This window comes from Ranitomeya variabilis, chromosome 7 (assembly GCF_051348905.1).
Source record: "Ranitomeya variabilis isolate aRanVar5 chromosome 7, aRanVar5.hap1, whole genome shotgun sequence".
Taxonomy (NCBI): Eukaryota; Metazoa; Chordata; class Amphibia; order Anura; family Dendrobatidae; genus Ranitomeya; species Ranitomeya variabilis.
Window position 1 is genome coordinate 56,033,216 of NC_135238.1, and position 14,860 is coordinate 56,048,075.

The 14,860-nt window shown below is 44.6% G+C and overlaps 1 protein-coding gene across 2 annotated transcripts in view; it reads right to left on the bottom strand.

The window, feature by feature from the left end:
- LOC143785977 (myosin-11) overlaps positions 1-14,860 on the bottom strand; it is a 138,176-nt gene that overhangs the window by 74,322 nt on the left and 48,994 nt on the right. For both annotated transcript variants that reach the window (XM_077275134.1, XM_077275133.1), the window contains exon 4: positions 11,134-11,161. In XM_077275134.1, the coding sequence (XP_077131249.1) occupies positions 11,134-11,161 (28 nt within the window). The remainder of the gene's footprint in view (positions 1-11,133; positions 11,162-14,860) is intronic.

Sequence of the window (14,860 nt, forward strand, 5' to 3'; positions counted from 1 at the left end):
CGCTCGGCAGGCGAAAACTTCCTAGATAAAAAGGCACAAGGTTTCATAACAGAGCAACCAGGGCCTCTCTGCGACAAAACGGCCCCTGCCCCAATCTCCGAAGCATCCACCTCAACCTGAAAGGGAAATGAGACGTCAGGCTGGCACAAAACAGGCGCCGAAGTAAACCGGCGTTTCAACTCCTGGAAAGCCTCCACGGCAGCAGGAGCCCAGTTAGCTACATCGGAGCCCTTCTTGGTCATATCCGTCAAAGGTTTCACAATGCTAGAAAAATTAGCGATAAAACGACGGTAGAAATTAGCGAAGCCCAAGAACTTCTGAAGACTCTTAACTGACGAGGGCTGAGTCCAATCAAGAATAGCTCGGACCTTGACTGGGTCCATCTCCACAGCAGAAGGGGAAAAAATGAACCCCAAAAAGGGAACCTTCTGCACACCAAAGAGACACTTTGAGCCCTTGACAAACAAAGAATTTTCACGCAAAATTTTAAAGACCAACCTGACCTGCTCCACATGCGAATCCCAATTATCAGAAAAAAACAAAATATCATCCAGATAAACAATCAAAAATTTATCCAGATACTTCCGGAAAATGTCATGCATAAAGGACTGAAAAACTGAAGGCGCATTGGAGAGCCCAAAAGGCATCACCAAGTACTCAAAATGACCTTCGGGCGTATTGAATGCGGTTTTCCATTCATCACCTTGCTTAATGCGCACAAGGTTGTACGCACCACGAAGGTCTATCTTGGTGAACCACTTGGCACCTTTAATCCGGGCAAACAAGTCAGACAACAGCGGTAAAGGATACTGAAATTTGACAGTGATCTTATTTAAAAGCCGATAATCAATACAAGGTCTCAAAGATCCGTCCTTTTTTACCACAAAAAAGAATCCCGCACCAAGAGGGGAAGAAGACGGACGAATATGTCCTTTCTCCAGAGACTCCTTGATATATGAACGCATAGCGGTATGTTCAGGTACCGACAGATTAAACAGTCTTCCCTTAGGAAATTTACTGCCTGGGATCAAATCTATAGCACAGTCACAGTCCCTATGAGGAGGCAGTGCACTGGACTCAGACTCACTGAAGACATCCTGATAATCAGACAAATACTCCGGAACTTCCGAAGGCGTAGAAGAAGCAATAGACACAGGCAGGGAATCCCCATGAATACCACGACAGCCCCAACTTGAGACTGACATAGCCTTCCAGTCCAGGACTGGATTATGGGTCTGTAACCATGGCAGCCCTAAAACAACTAAATCATGCATTTTATGTAAAACCAGGAAACGTATCACCTCGCGGTGTTCAGGAGTCATGCACATGGTAACCTGTGTCCAATACTGCGGTTTATTTGCTGCCAATGGTGTAGCATCAATACCCCTAAGAGGAATAGGATTTTCTAATGGTTCAAGAGTAAAACCACAGCGCTTAGCAAATGACAGATCCATGAGACTCAGGGCAGCACCTGAATCTACAAACGCCATGACAGGATAAGATGACAGTGAGCAAATCAAAGTTACAGACAGAATAAATTTAGGTTGCAAATTACCAACGGTGACAGGACTAACAACCTTAGCTATACGTTTAGAGCATGCTGAGATAACATGTGTAGAATCACCACAGTAGTAGCACAAGCCATTCCGGCGTCTATGAATTTTCCGCTCATTTCTAGTCAGGATTCTATCACATTGCATTAAATCAGGTGTCTGTTCAGACAACACCATGAGGGAATTTGCGGTTTTTCTATCACATTGCACCGAATTAGGTGTCTGTTCAGACAACACCATGAGGGAATTTGCGGTTTTGCGCTCCCGCAACCGCCGGTCAATTTGAATAGCCAGTGCCATAGTATCATTCAGACCTGTGGGAATGGGAAAACCCACCATAACATTCTTAATGGCTTCAGAAAGGCCATTTCTAAAATTAGCGGCCAGTGCACACTCGTTCCAATGTGTCAGCACGGACCATTTCCGAAATTTTTGGCAATACACTTCAGCCTCGTCCTGCCCCTGAGACATAGCCAGCAAGGCCTTTTCTGCCTGAATCTCAAGATTGGGTTCCTCATAAAGTAAACCGAGCGCCAGAAAAAACGCATCAAGATCAGCCAATGCCGGATCTCCTGGCGCCAGCGAAAAAGCCCAATCCTGAGGGTCGCCCCGTAAGAACGAAATAACAATTTTTACTTGCTGAGCAGAATCTCCAGATGAACAGGGTCTCAGGGACAAAAACAATTTACAATTATTCACGAAATTCCTAAACTTAAACCTGTCTCCGGAAAACAGTTCAGGAATCGGTATTTTAGGTTCTGACCTAGGATTTCTGATAACATAGTCTTGTATGCCCTGCACACGAGTAGCCAGCTGGTCCACACTTGTAATCAAGGTCTGGACATTCATGTCTGCAGCAAGCATAGCCACTCTGAGGTAAAGGGGAAGAAGGAAAAAAAAAAAAAAAAAAACTCAGAATCTTCTTTCTTATAATCCCTCTTCTGCAATGCATTAAACATTTAATACTGGCCTGGCAAACTGTTATGACCCCAATGGCGAGGGTCTCAGAGGAACGTGGAAGTCTGCAGAATACAAAAATCCAGCTCATAGGGCAGTGGTAACTGGGTTGACCATATATCTACACCTAACGCCAACACTAGAAGTAGCCGGGGATCATTCCTACGTTGATTCTAGATGACACGCGCCAGCCGGAGAATCTAGCTACCCCTAGTAGAGGAAAACAAAGACCTTTCTTGCCTCCAGAGAAGGGGACCCCAAAGCTGGATAGAAGCCCCCCACAAATAATGACGGTGAGGTAAGAGGAAATGACAAACACAGAAATGAACCAGGTTTAGCACAGAGAGGCCCGCTTACTGATAGCAGAATAAAGAAAGGTAACTTATATGGTCAACAAAAACCCTATCAAAATCCACACTGGAAATTCAAGAACCCCCGAACCGTCTAACGGTCCGTGGGGAGAACACCAGCCCCCTAGAGCTTCCAGCAAAGGTCAGGATATAGATTAGGAACAAGCTGGACAAAAATACAAAACCAAAACCAATAGCAAAAAGCAAAAGGCAGACTTAGCTGATATAACTGGAACCAGGATCAGTAGACAAGAGCACAGCAGACTAGCTCTGATAACTACGTTGCCAGGCATTGAACTGAAGGTCCAGGGAGCTTATATAGCAACACCCCTAACTAACGACCCAGGTGCGGATAAAAGGAATGACAGAAAAACCAGAGTCAAAAAACTAGTAACCACTAGAGGGAGCAAAAAGCAAATTCACAACAGATATTCTGATTTTTTCGGATGACTGGGACTCTCATGTCCAGCAGGTCAGGAGGGTTTTTCAGGTTTTGCGGTCTAATTCCTTGTGTGTGAAGGGTTCTAAGTGCGTTTTTGGGGTTCAAAAGATTTCCTTCTTGGGATACATTTTTTCCCCCTCTTCCATCGAGATGGATCCTGTCAAGGTTCAGGCTATTTGTGATTGGACGCAACCCTCTTGTCTTAAGAGTCTTCAGAAATTTTTGGGCTTTGCTAACTTTTATCGTCGATTTATTGCTGGTTTTTCTGATGTTGTTAAACCATTGAGTGATTTGACTAAGAAGGGTGCTGATGTTGCTGATTGGTCCCCTGATGCTGTGGAGGCCTTTCGGGAGCTTAAGCGCCGCTTTTCTTCCGCCCCTGTGTTGCGTCAGCCTGATGTTGCTCTTCCTTTTCAGGTTGAGGTCGACGCTTCTGAAATCGGAGCTGGGGCGGTGTTGTCGCAGAGAAGTTCCGACTGCCCCGTGATGAGACCTTGTGCTTTTTTTTCCCGTAAATTTTCGCCCGCCGAGCGGAATTATGATATTGGGAATCGGGAGCTTTTGGCCATGAAGTGGGCTTTTGAGGAGTGGCGTCACTGGCTTGAGGGGGCCAGACATCAGGTGGTGGTATTGACTGACCACAAAAATTTAATTTACCTTGAGTCTGCCAGGCGCCTGAATCCTAGACAGGCGCGCTGGTCGTTGTTTTTCTCTCGGTTTAATTTTGTGGTGTCATACCTACCGGGTTCTAAGAATGTTAAGGCGGATGCCCTTTCTAGGAGTTTTGAGCCTGACTCCCCTGGTAATTCTGAGCCCACAGGTATCCTTAAGGATGGAGTGATATTGTCTGCCGTTTCTCCAGACCTGCGGCGGGCCTTGCAGGAGTTTCAGGCGGATAGACCGGATCGTTGCCCACCTGGTAGACTGTTTGTTCCTGATGATTGGACCAGTAGAGTCATCTCTGAGGTTCATTCTTCTGCGTTGGCAGGTCATCCTGGAATCTTTGGTACCAGGGATTTGGTGGCAAGGTCCTTCTGGTGGCCTTCCCTGTCACGAGATGTGCGAGGCTTTGTGCAGTCTTGTGACGTTTGTGCTCGGGCCAAGCCTTGTTGTTCTCGGGCTAGTGGATTGTTGTTGCCCTTGCCTATTCCGAAGAGGCCTTGGACGCACATCTCGATGGATTTTATTTCGGATCTGCCTGTTTCTCAGAAGATGTCTGTCATCTGGGTGGTGTGTGACCGTTTCTCTAAGATGGTCCATTTGGTTCCCTTGCCTAAGTTGCCTTCTTCTTCCGAGTTGGTTCCTCTGTTTTTTCAAAATGTTGTTCGTTTGCATGGTATTCCGGAGAATATCGTTTCTGACAGAGGGACCCAATTCGTGTCTAGATTTTGGCGGGCATTCTGTGCTAGGATGGGCATAGATTTGTCTTTTTCGTCTGCTTTCCATCCTCAGACTAATGGCCAGACCGAGCGGACTAATCAGACCTTGGAGACATATTTGAGGTGTTTTGTGTCTGCGGATCAGGATGATTGGGTTGCTTTTTTGCCATTGGCGGAGTTCGCCCTCAATAATCGGGCCAGCTCTGCCACCTTGGTGTCCCCGTTTTTCTGTAATTCGGGGTTTCATCCTCGATTTTCCTCCGGTCAGGTGGAATCTTCGGATTGTCCTGGAGTGGATGCTGTGGTGGAGAGGTTGCATCAGATTTGGGGGCAGGTAGTGGACAATTTGAAGTTGTCCCAGGAGAAGACTCAGCTTTTTGCCAACCGCCGTCGTCGTGTTGGTCCTCGGCTTTGTGTTGGGGACTTGGTGTGGTTGTCTTCTCGTTTTGTCCCTATGAGGGTTTCTTCTCCTAAGTTTAAGCCTCGGTTCATCGGCCCGTACAAGATATTGGAGATTCTTAACCCTGTGTCCTTCCGTTTGGACCTCCCTGCATCTTTTTCTATTCATAATGTTTTTCATCGGTCATTATTGCGCAGGTATGAGGTACCGGTTGTGCCTTCCGTTGAGCCTCCTGCTCCGGTGTTGGTTGAGGGTGAGTTGGAGTACGTTGTGGAAAAGATCTTAGACTCCCATGTTTCCAGACGGAAACTCCAGTATCTGGTCAAATGGAAGGGATACGGTCAGGAGGATAATTCTTGGGTGACTGCCTCTGATGTTCATGCCTCCGATCTTGTCCGTGCCTTTCATAGGGCTCATCCTGATCGCCCTGGTGGTTCTGGTGAGGGTTCGGTGCCCCCTCCTTGAGGGGGGGGTACTGTTGTGAAATTGGATTCTGGGCTCCCCCGGTGGCCACTGGTGGAATTGAACTTGTGTGCATCATCCTCTCTGTTCACCTGTTCCCATCAGGATGTGGGAGTCTCTATATAACCTTGCTCCTCTGTCAGTTTCATGCCGGTCAACAATGTAATCAGAAGCCTTTCTTTGCATGTTCCTGCTACTAGACAACTCCCAGCTAAGTTGGACTTTCGTCCTTGTTTGTTTTTGCATTCTGTTCCAGTTCACAGCTGCTGTTTCGTTACTGTGTCTGGAAAGCTCTTGTGATCTGAAATTGCCACTCTGGTGTTATGAGTTAATACTAGAGTCTTAAAGTAATTTCTGGATGGTGTTTTGATAGGGTTTTCAGCTGACCATGAAAGTGCCCTTTCTGTCTTCCTGCTATCTAGTAAGCGGACCTCGATTTTGCTAAACCTATTTTCATACTACGTTTGTCATTTCATCTAAAATCACCGCCAATATATGTGGGGGCCTCTGTCTGCCTTTTGGGGAAATTTCTCTAGAGGTGAGCCAGGACTGTATTTTCCTCTGCTAGGATTAGTTAGTCCTCCGGCTGGCGCTGGGCGTCTAGGGATAAAACGTAGGCACGCTACCCGGCCACTGTTAATTGTGCGGCAGGTTTAGTTCATGGTCAGTTTAGATTCCATCTTCCAAGAGCTAGTTCTTATATATGCTGGGCTATGTTCTCTCGCCATTGAGAATCATGACACCCATATATCCCTGTGTGTGATATAGATACGATCCCGTGGGAACGCTCCAGACTGTCCCCATAGCTGTACCTTGCAGCCTGTGTTTTGGAAAGCTGAACTCTTTCATGGAGAGGAACGTATGGAGCACTTGAAAGGTTACAGTGTGGTCAAAGTGACTCCAAATTGCATTTCCTTTCTCCCAGGCTCAAAGTGCCTATCTCTTGGCATTCTCAGAAATCCCGTTTCCCGGCCATATATGGCCTCATGTCTTCCTAACTGTCATACCAGGCTCCCAGGCATTGCTGGCTAAATGCTCCCATACACGATGACACTTGTGCACTATGCGTGATGGACGAGCAAAATGAGGAGAATGGGGATTACTACTCACTGATCCCTGACTGATTCACCCATCTGCCCTTCTGACATATTAATACAAGAAATATTGGCATTTTCCATAAAATATCAATTCTTAGAATTCGACATTGAGCCATCCCTCTGTTATTCTTCCTGGAAATGTATGAGTAAATTGAAAGCTGATGATACCAATTCCTCTTAATAAAGTAGTGTATCGCTATACAGTCTGCAGCTATACACTCCCATCCGTTGTCATTGATATTATTGGGACACATGTTAATAAATGGAATGGCAGCACCTAAATAATTACCGTAATTCATACATTTCCAGGAGGAATAACAGAGGAATTACATAAAGCAGAAAAGCTGCTCTTGCACTACTAGTTCATTTATTACAAGATAAATGAAAATGACTGCAGACTGTTGAATTGTGACAGTGCGCAATGTGCACGCGGTTACGACTCCCCTGTGTTACTGGTGACGGTGCAACAGATGAAACTAGTCGGCACACATATTGCAAATCACATAGATGCAGTCACATCACCGTCTGACCGCACAATGTGCCGAGACTGGGACTAGAAGGCAACAGCGAAGGTTGAGTGGCCATAGATCGCTCTGTGCCACTGCTGCAGGTGAATGGGGTCACATTGCAACCACTAATTCCTTTCCTTTCCCTGAAAACACCAATCATGATATTGTGATGTAATGTGAACTGTGTTGTGTAATGAGTACAGTGTAATGTGTTAATGGAGTGTAGTTTGTCCGTAGGAACCGTTAGAGTTAATAATTGGGACAAGACCATGGTGGGAGGGGATCGTGTAAGAGAAATTTACGGCCTGGAGTGCATAGTGAACGGACCTAAAGATTCAAAGTGAGGTGGCGCATTCTGGGCTCACGCTAATAGAGAAGAGACTGAAGAGAAGGGATAGCAAGATCCGAATTCTGAGTGAATAAGAGACCGAATGAGCTTCTAGAAATAGGTCTTAGGAGAGGCTGTCAATCCACGAGACCCTGAGGTTATAAAGCTGGAAGTTAGCGGGCCTAAACCAGACTGAGTACGTGGGACTAGTAATATGTCCCCAGTGGGAGGTGCCAGCAGTGGAAAGAGGACTCGGAGCCGCAGAACAAGTAAAGGACACTTGTTAATCAGGACTGTGGCGTTAAAGCTGTGCTGTGGTGAGAAACAGTGGACAAAAAAAGCCACGGAGTATACTACAGAGGAAGCATACTGTGTGGAAAATGCTTCGAGTTGTAAAGGAAAGGTTTATAAGACTTTGTACCCTCTATCCCTTGTATATAACCCTTACCAAGTTGTCGTTCAATAAAGAGCTCATTATTGAACTATGAAACATCTGGTCCTGGCAAACCAGCAACATCAGTCACATGCGGCCTGCATGGATATAAGGCCATCACAGCACAAGTCCACACACCCAGCCAGGACCCACACTTTCATGTAAAGTGTCAGGGTGCCACATATACTACCCCTCACCACGCTACAACCGCAACAAGCAAGTCAGACACTTACAGACACAGAGGAGTCAGAACTATTTGAATTTTTTGTGACTTAAGGCTTGTAAGCGATGTAACAGCAGCACAGAGCAATATTTTGGCCGCATGCCCCGTCTAGACCCAGCCTAAAGTATGGTGGGCATGGCTGGCTTCATCCTGGCAGACGTAGAGGCAAAGAGGGATCAGCCATGCTGAATTTAGGATGATCAATAGACCAGTCCTCTTTTTTTCGCATCGGACATAGGCGACTGGCTATGGCAGTAGCTTATTCTCCATTCCCACATTGAAATAAGTGTGAATGTTTATGGTGAAAGTGGGAGAAACGGCTGCCAGCTGATAACTATCGGATCTGCACTGCCAAATCTGGACCACATCGAATCTAAGGCCAAGTTCTCCTCACATAAAGCAGACTGTGTGACTGACTAAAAAGATGTACACTGCTGGAAAGGAGGCCAAACAGAGTCCAACATTTCATCTTTTGAACTCCATTTCCCTTTTAATAGTCAATGGCTCCATCGGGGACACGAGTGAGTCACTTTTTTGGGAACCTCAGATTGCGTCATGAGTGGGAACAAATATGTACCAGGCCTCAGCATATTTCTGAAAGCCTTCAGAGTTATCAAGTAAAGTACAATGCAAGTAAATGATAAGTTACCAAAGCCCATTCACATGACAGAGAAAAAGTCCACAGCAAACCCTGAACGTCACTGTCTGGGTGTAATTCATAACATAACAAGCATCAGTATTTGATCTAAACACATCATTTAGGCAGAGACCAGAGGGCTGACCTGACCATCTTCGTGCCATATAAACTTTAAGGGTACAGACAGACAGCCGTATTTCTAATACAAGGAAATACAAGGATCGCATTGCAATCCTCAGACTGGCCGTCACCTCTCCTGACCTGAGCCTGACAGCTTCATAGAAAAACATCACCCTGTCTCAGGTCATGAGAGATGTCGGGCCAGTCCGTGCAGTGAGATCCAATCCTCGCATAAGAAATATAGTCATCTGTCTGCGCCCTAAAGGTCATTCTCACACACTGAGTATATATTTGATGCAGTTTTCAAATTAAAACTAGAAACAAATTTTAAAAAAAGGAAAGTGGATTTTTTTCTATTTAATTCTTGATTCTGAGCTCGGCCTTACATGTTAGATTGCAGATGCTGAGCTCGGCCTTACATGTTAGATTGCAGATGCTGAGCTCGGCCTTACATGTTAGATTTCACATTCTGAGCTCGGCCTTACATGTTAGATTGCAGATGCTGAGCTTGGCCTTACATGTTAGATTGCAGATGCTGAGCTCGGCCTTACATGTTAGATTTCACATTCTGAGCTCGGCCTTACATGTTAGATTTCACATTCTGAGCTCGGCCTTACATGTTAGATTTCACATTCTGAGCTCGGCCTTACATGTTAGATTGCAGATGCTGAGCTCGGCCTTACATGTTAGATTTCACATTCTGAGCTCGGCCTTACATGTTAGATTGCAGATGCTGAGCTCGGCCTTACATGTTAGATTGCAGATTCTGAGCTTGGCCTTACATGTTAGATTTCACATTCTGAACTCGACTTTACATGTCGGATTCTGCTGATGTCTTACGTGTACAGATCGATAGTAAGAAAGGGCAGATGATCAAAATTATCAGGACCGTTATTATCTAAGAACACTGAGTTATTTCTGCACCACTGGGAAAATAGGTTTCATTATATAGGATTCATGAACAACATGGAACTTTGCTAATATTAGACTCAGAAACTTGCTTATTCACTGTGACATTAAACTAGAATAGATATAAAGAGGGATCTGCCATGAGAAAAGTATAGATTGTGAACATGATTCATCTTGTGCCATTTAGTAAATGCAGATTTTTTTTGCAGCCAAAACCTGGCTGTTTGCAGCAGAAATTATGCATAAAATATGGGCAGTTTTGTTACATTTTTGTGAGCGTTTTTGATATGTTTTTACTTTTTTTTGTCCTATTCTTTTGAATAGGTAAAATAACTGCAAAAACAATGAAAGAATTGTCATGCAGCAGATTAGAAAAAAAAAATGCTTCAACGTTTCAAATCTGCAGCGGAAAAATAAGCAGCGTGTGCACAGGATTTCAGAAACCTTATTCACATTGCTGGCACTGGTTTGCAATTTTCATCCAAGTTATAAGTCATCTGACTCTTCCCTTAGAGTTCATTTATCCCACATCATAGACATGCAGCAAACACTAAGAAGTGTCAATCCCAAGGCAAGTTTACGGTAGAGTAATAAATAATGCAGAAGTGTGCAACGTCCGGTCATGGACTTCTTTAAAGCAATGGGGTCGTGTATGGGTAAGAAGAACTAGTGAGGAGCGAGCATGTTTGGATAAGGTGTTATCTGAGCATGCTCATGTGCTAATTGAGTGTCTTCCACATGCTCGAATACTATGTTCGAGTCCCAGCTGCTGCATGTCTCGCAGCTGTTCGACAGCCACAACTTGCCTAACAAACCAGTAATCCCTGCATGTGGTGCCTCTGTCGAACAGCCGCGAGACATGCAGCAGCAGGGACGCAAGCATATTTTTCGAGCACACCGGAGACACTCGGTTAGCACCCAAGCATGCTCAGATAACACCTTATCCGAGAACGTTCGCTCATCACTAGTAAGAACTTCTTCTGGACATCTAAAAAAGGTTCAGCAGTCCAAAATATATATGGAGATTACTTCTAATGTTCGAAGATCGTGTCATAAGTGAAAAATTTTAGAAAAAGCAAGAGATAGGCTTATAATGTGAAAATTATCTACAGGACTGTTCAGTACTTTGCAAAAGTTTTAGGCAGGTATCGAAAAAAATACCGCCCCAACACTTTCAAAAATAGAAATGTGAATAGTTAATATTTATTAATTAACAAATTGCAAAGTAAGTAAACTAAATAGAAATGTAAATACAACAAATTTTATGCAATTTGGTAGATTGAGCAATTATTATAAAATGTAGATCGTGTGACAATCATTTGGATTGTACTTACGTGCACAGAATGGACTGATCTTCACGGTCTGAAAAAAAAGAAAAAGTATTACAATTATAATCGAATACACTTTTCTATTTTATGCTTAAACGCTATATGGGAATCTAACGTAAAATGTCCATAGAATTTCTATACAGATTACAGAAAAGTTATTATGCACTTTCTACCAGTTACAATAGTCGGGGGTCTTTGAGGGGATGTTGCCAATTTAAGATCATATATTTCCTTCATTATTTAATTGATCTCTTAGACCTGATGACACTGGTGAACTTACTGTAAAAATTCATGTTAAAATAACAATATATATATTTTTAAACTAGTCTAATTAATAAATCCTCAATGTAACTCTGCTGCTGAGATCTCACACTGCTCATTACAAACTGCAACTGTCAGGTCCCAATACCCTTGCACTCATGAGCTCTTTCACGCTAGCTCAACTCATAACATGCTGATCTTAATATCAAAACTATACAGCCATTCTGGTTTTTTTTTAAAGCAAGTACAGCAGCCTCATCAGGTCTAATAGATCTGTTTAATAAAGGGACAGATCGGTTTTATGGCAAGCATTCTTTACGTCAGTTAGGAGGGATATAATGTTACATCAATCTTCAAAGAAGTGTAATGAATTTGTCTCCAACCACTGGGACTTCTCTCCGAAGTCTGAGACTGACACCCAGTTTTCTGCCTTAGATGTGCTAATGGATTCATATGAGGATTAGTCCCATTCAGTGGGATAGTCCTCTGTTTTGGCGCATACAATTCATGCAGGTAATGAGCATGGCACATCATTATTTTGCACACATTTTTCCAACTGCACATGAATGAGCTAGTAAATATTCTTGTTATGAGCAGGTCACGTCGTCCTGGGAGATCTGGGTTAGAAAATCACTATGCATTGTGAATCACAGGTCTTCCATTTAGCCTGTGTGTTTGGGTTTCATATTACATGGATTTAATTTCCTTTGGCGCTGAAGAGATTAAATACCCTTTCTATGCTGGTTAGAAACTTGCAGTTCCATCCCACAGCTGTTCCTGACCTGGTCATGTCCTCTCCCTATAAAATCTGGTCAGACCTTCTCTTCCTTGCCAGTGAAAGCTTTGCTTCCTAGCTCCTTGGAGACGCTGTGCTGAATTGGAGATCGTTGTTGCTACTAAAGATTGTTGCATGCTGTTTTTGGGTGTATGCTTTCTTCAGTGTCCTATTCCCATTTGGTTGGTACATTCCTATCCTTCCCTATATACCTCTCTACCTTTGATGAGTGTTTGTTTGTTGCTTTCTGTTATCACCGTTTCTATTTCGTGTTGATACACTAGCATTTCTGTCTGGGAATCCTAGGAGAGGGGGAGGTAACAGCTTAGGGAATAATAGGAGAACAGTAAGGCTGGTGGCCCAAACCTCCTCACCTTTAGAGGTACCTTTGAGAGCATGGATAGTTAGACCCCCAATCCTAGGGACGGTTCAGGGCCCCTTTCCCTAATCACATACAGTCACAGTGTGATAATTCTATATTGTACACTTACACTGGATTTGGAATGATGGTGGATGTGGTAAATACCGTATTTTAAAGTGAAATCCATACTGAACACCTCAATAAATCCTAAACGAATGACTATAGCCCCAGAAAGATGGATAGCACCCATGTGGCTCCTACAATGGCAGCTCTTTTGGTTGTCAAAACTTCTTTTTAGAGACTGTGTTAAAATGTAACACTTGTCCCCAGTGGCGTAACTACAAAGTTATGGGCCCCGGTGCGAACTTCCAAATGGGCCCCCCCCTGCAGCCCTGCCATACAACTCAATGTAACCCCCATAGAATACAACGCAGCCCCCCTCATAGTGTAATGCAGCCCCTCCATACAGGGGCAGTGAGAAAGACACGAGCAAATGGTGACGAGGGGGCAGGGGAGAGGGCACAAGGGGGCTAGGGGAGACAGGCACAAGGGTAACATAGGGGGGATAACATAGATGGATAACATAGGGGGGTAACATAGATGCTCCATAGAAAGCTGTGCCACATATAATGCTCCATACCGTTGATTATTGCCCCATAGATGCTCCATAGAAAGCTGTGCCATATATAATGCTCTGCACCATTAATTATGGCCCCATAGATGCTCCATAGAAAGCTGTGCCATATATAATGCTCTGCACCGTTGATTATTGCCCCATAGATACTCCATATAAAGCTGTGCAATATAGAATGCTCTGCACAGTTCATTATGGTCCCATAGATGCTCCACATAAAGCTGTGCCATATATAATGCTCTGCACCGTTCAGTATTGCCCCATAGATGCTCCTTATAAAGCTGTGCCATATGTAATGCTCTGCACCGTTGATTATTGCCCCATATATACTCCATATAAAGCTGTGCAATATATAATGCTGCTGCTGCTGCAATAAAAAAAAAATCACATACTCACCTCTCTTCGCTCAGGACGCCGGCGCTTTACCTGCTCCTCGTGCGTCTCCGTCTCCAGCACTGACACTCAGCAGAGGGCGCGCACTGACTACGTCACCGCGCCCTCTGACCTGAGCGTCACAGCCAGAGGACGCTGATGACGGAGCCACACCGGAACGAGGAGCGGTAAATATCGCGCAGCGCTGTATACTCACCTACTGCTGGCGCGGTCCCTGCGCGTCCCTGCTTCTTCCAGCGCTGCATCTTCATCCTGAATTGAGCGGTCACCGTTACCGCTCATTACCTAAATGAATGTGCGGCTGCACCTCTATGGGAGATGGAGCCGCATATTCATTTCGGTAATGAGCGGTGTTGTGATTTTGCTTTTTGCTCCCTCTGGTGGTCATTAGTGATTTGACTCTGGAGCTTCTGTTTTTTCCTATATCCTCACCTGGGCCGTTAGTTCAGGGGCGTTGCTATATAAGCTCCCTGGACCTTCAGTTCTATGCCTGGCATCGTGGAAATCAGAGCTAATCTGTTGTGCTCTTGTCCTATGATCCTGGTTCCTGTATTTCAAGCTAAGTCTGCTTCCTTGCTTTTTGCTTTTGTTTAGTTTGGTATTTTTGTCCAGCTTGTTCCAATCTGTATCCTGACCTTTGCTGGAAGCTCTAGGGGGCTGGTGTTCTCCCCCCCGGACCGTTAGACGGTTCGGGGGTTCTTGAATCTCCAGCGTGGATTTTTATAGGGTTTTTGTTGACCAGATAAGTTATCTTGCTATATTCTGCTATTAGTAAGCTGGCCTCTCTTTGCTGAACCTGGTTCATTTCTGTGTTTGTCATTTCCTCTTACCTCACCGTTATTATTTGTGGGGGGCTTGTATCTTGCTTTGGGGTCCCTTTCTCTGGAGGCAAGAGAGGTCTTTGTTTTCTTCTCCTAGGGGTAGTTAGATTCTCCGGCTGGCGCGAGTCATATAGCGATCACCGTAGGCATGATCCCCGGCTACTTCTAGTGTTGGCGTTAGGAGTAGCTATTTGGTCAACCCAGTTACCACAGCCCTATGAGCTGGATTTTTGAATCTCGCAGACTTACACGTTCCTCTGAGACCCTGTCCACTGGGGTCATAACAGTATGCCAGGCCAGTATTAAATGTTTAATGCATTGCAGAAGTGGGATTATAAGAAAGAAAATTTTGAGGTTTTTTTTTCCCTCTCTCATTTTTTTTTTTCTTTTCCCCTTTACCTCAGAGTGGCTTAAGCTTGCTGCAGACATGAATGTCCAGACCTTGATTACAAGTGTGGACCAGCTTGCCGCTCGTGTGCAGGGTATAC